The sequence below is a fragment of the Nannobrachium achirus genome (genome assembly GCF_963921795.1).
Source record: "Nannobrachium achirus genome assembly, chromosome: 3".
NCBI classification, from domain to species: Eukaryota; Metazoa; Chordata; class Actinopteri; order Myctophiformes; family Myctophidae; genus Nannobrachium; species Nannobrachium achirus.
Window position 1 is genome coordinate 35,198,559 of NC_137812.1, and position 2,211 is coordinate 35,200,769.

At 50.3% G+C, this 2,211-nt stretch overlaps 1 protein-coding gene across 1 annotated transcript; it reads left to right on the top strand.

The window, feature by feature from the left end:
* Positions 1 to 328: 328 nt before the first annotated feature.
* LOC308282203 (uncharacterized protein) lies at positions 329 to 1,824 on the top strand. The gene has a single exon (XM_080722548.1). It carries the CDS (start codon positions 359 to 361, stop codon positions 1,634 to 1,636), a length of 1,278 nt encoding a protein of 425 aa, XP_080578674.1. The 5' UTR covers positions 329 to 358; the 3' UTR covers positions 1,637 to 1,824.
* The last annotated feature ends 387 nt before the right edge of the window (positions 1,825 to 2,211 follow it).

Sequence of the window (2,211 nt, forward strand, 5' to 3'; positions counted from 1 at the left end):
GGGGGGGGTCATTACAACAAAACATTGATTGATAAACTTGTGAATATGACAAAAAAAAAGTTCAGAAAGTTGATCAGTCAAAGATCCTAAAAGACATGAAAGCTAGCCTAGCCTATTGAAAGCTAGCCTATCAAATCCCTGTAGTGTTGTAGTGTTGGCACTTAACTCTTTTTAGTCTCTAGCAGTATTGACAGTCTCTTTACAAATTATAACAAACCTCTCGTTTTTATTTCCTGTGACCACTAGGTGGTGCCATTTCGATACAGATCATCTCTAGCTCCAGTCCTCCTGTGACCCCCTCACATAGCAGAGACTCTAAAGTTTGGCAGTGGCAGTGCCCAGTGTGGTGTGTTTGAACATGCAAGAGCACACCATGGGTACTGTCCTGCAGGATCTCTCCATGCCCCCACAATCACACGAGGACGAAGCAGAGGCCAGGCCTCGAGGCAGGTCCATGTCCTTCACTGACGAGGCCGTTTCCATCCTCACCTCCAGCAACCAGCTGGCCCGAACCCTGCTGGGCCGCGCCTCCACATTCAAACGCAGCCACAGCATGGTTAGCAACACGGGTGGTAACAGCAGCAACAGCGACGACGAGAACGGCAGCATTGCACGCCGCAAACGCGAGTTCATCCCCAATGAGAAGAAAGACGACGGGTACTGGGACAAACGGCGCAAGAACAACGAGGCAGCCAAGCGGTCGCGGGAGAAGCGGCGGGCCAACGACATGGTGCTGGAGACTCGTGTCCTGGGCCTGCTAGAAGAGAATGCCCAACTGAGGGCCGAACTGTTGGCCCTCAAGTTCCGCTTTGGCCTGGTCAAGGACACCTCGGACATCAGCATTCTGCCACTCTCTTTGCCTCCCTGCAACCAACCAGCAACCACTGCCACACGCTACTGCCAGCCTCACAGTGACGTCTCCTCATATAACACTCCTTCCTGCTCCGGCTCGCACCACACTCACCCCTACCCTCCTCAGCAGGGTGCCATGTACGGGCCGCGGGGAGCCGGGGTGCCATCAGGTCGTAGTGCCGGGGGCACGTCTGAAGACTCTGGTTTAACCACCACGGGGCGCTCAAATGTAGACAGCCCTGTGTTTTTCAATGACGGACTAAGTGATCACAACCGCCCATCCCCACGAAGGGTGGTGGAAGAACAACAACAAGGGTATGACTCTCAGCCCTGCACCCTGGAGGCCAATGAGGGACAATGCATCAGAAGGCAAGATTCAGCAGAGGGCCTGAAGAGCCTCCCACATAAGCTGCGCTTTAAATGCCCTGCTGGAGGCATTGATGGAGGGGAGGTATCCCTCTTCTCTGACAGCAGGCCTACTTGTCTGCCTGTAGCCACAGTGGGTCCCCACATCCAACAGAGGAACCACCAGCAGGCCGTATGGGAGGGTAAGGTAGATAGTCAGGCTCCGCCTTGGCCCAGGGAGGAGGCCCGTGGTGGGACTGCGCAGCAGTACCGGTGTCCTTCCTCTGGATCTCACGACTCCTCGCCAACTCACATCTCTGCAGAGTCCAAGAACACAATGGAGAACGACAGCCTCAAGTCCCAGCTCAGTTCTCTGTCTCAGGAGGTGGCTCAGCTCAAGAAACTCTTCTCTCAGCAGCTGCACACCAAGCTCACCTAAGATCAGTCTTAAGCCTAATTCAAACTTTGTTGTACAACGGTACGGCAAAAATAACTAACTTTCAAGAGAAAAGATTAATCTGCAGGCAGCACGAGCGCTAGATAGTCATATGATTAAATTAGACTTTAGCAGGCTATGTTGGCCAAAAGTATAGGTTGGAGAGAGGGCTGACTTCTGGCTCCGATTGACATATGAGTGATGTATCCCATCTGGTGTCATTATGGCCAGCATACTGCCATGGGTATACTACCCATAATGACTGTGGTTACTTGTGTAGTTACTTGTTTAGACGTGTTTCCTCACTGTGGACTCACATAGAATGTAACTGTGCTAATTGATTTGTCAAACAATCTGAGATCAATACATTTTACATGTATGTCAGTTTGAAGGACATGGTATATTTCTTATTAAGAGTCCTTGAATGAACAGGTCAGTTGGAAACACTGGAAAACATAGTAGATACTTTTGAGATTTACAATTAGCAAATGTTTACATGTTTCAAATGTACTTCTCACAGGTCATTGAAGTATCCCTTATGTCTGATTCATCCATGGTTGCATGACATCTGAATGCAA

Excerpts from the sequence above, each read along its gene's own strand:
- LOC308282203 (XM_080722548.1), top strand. The coding sequence starts at position 359 with ATGCAAGAGCACACCATGGGTACTGTCCTGCAGGATCTCTCCATGCCC.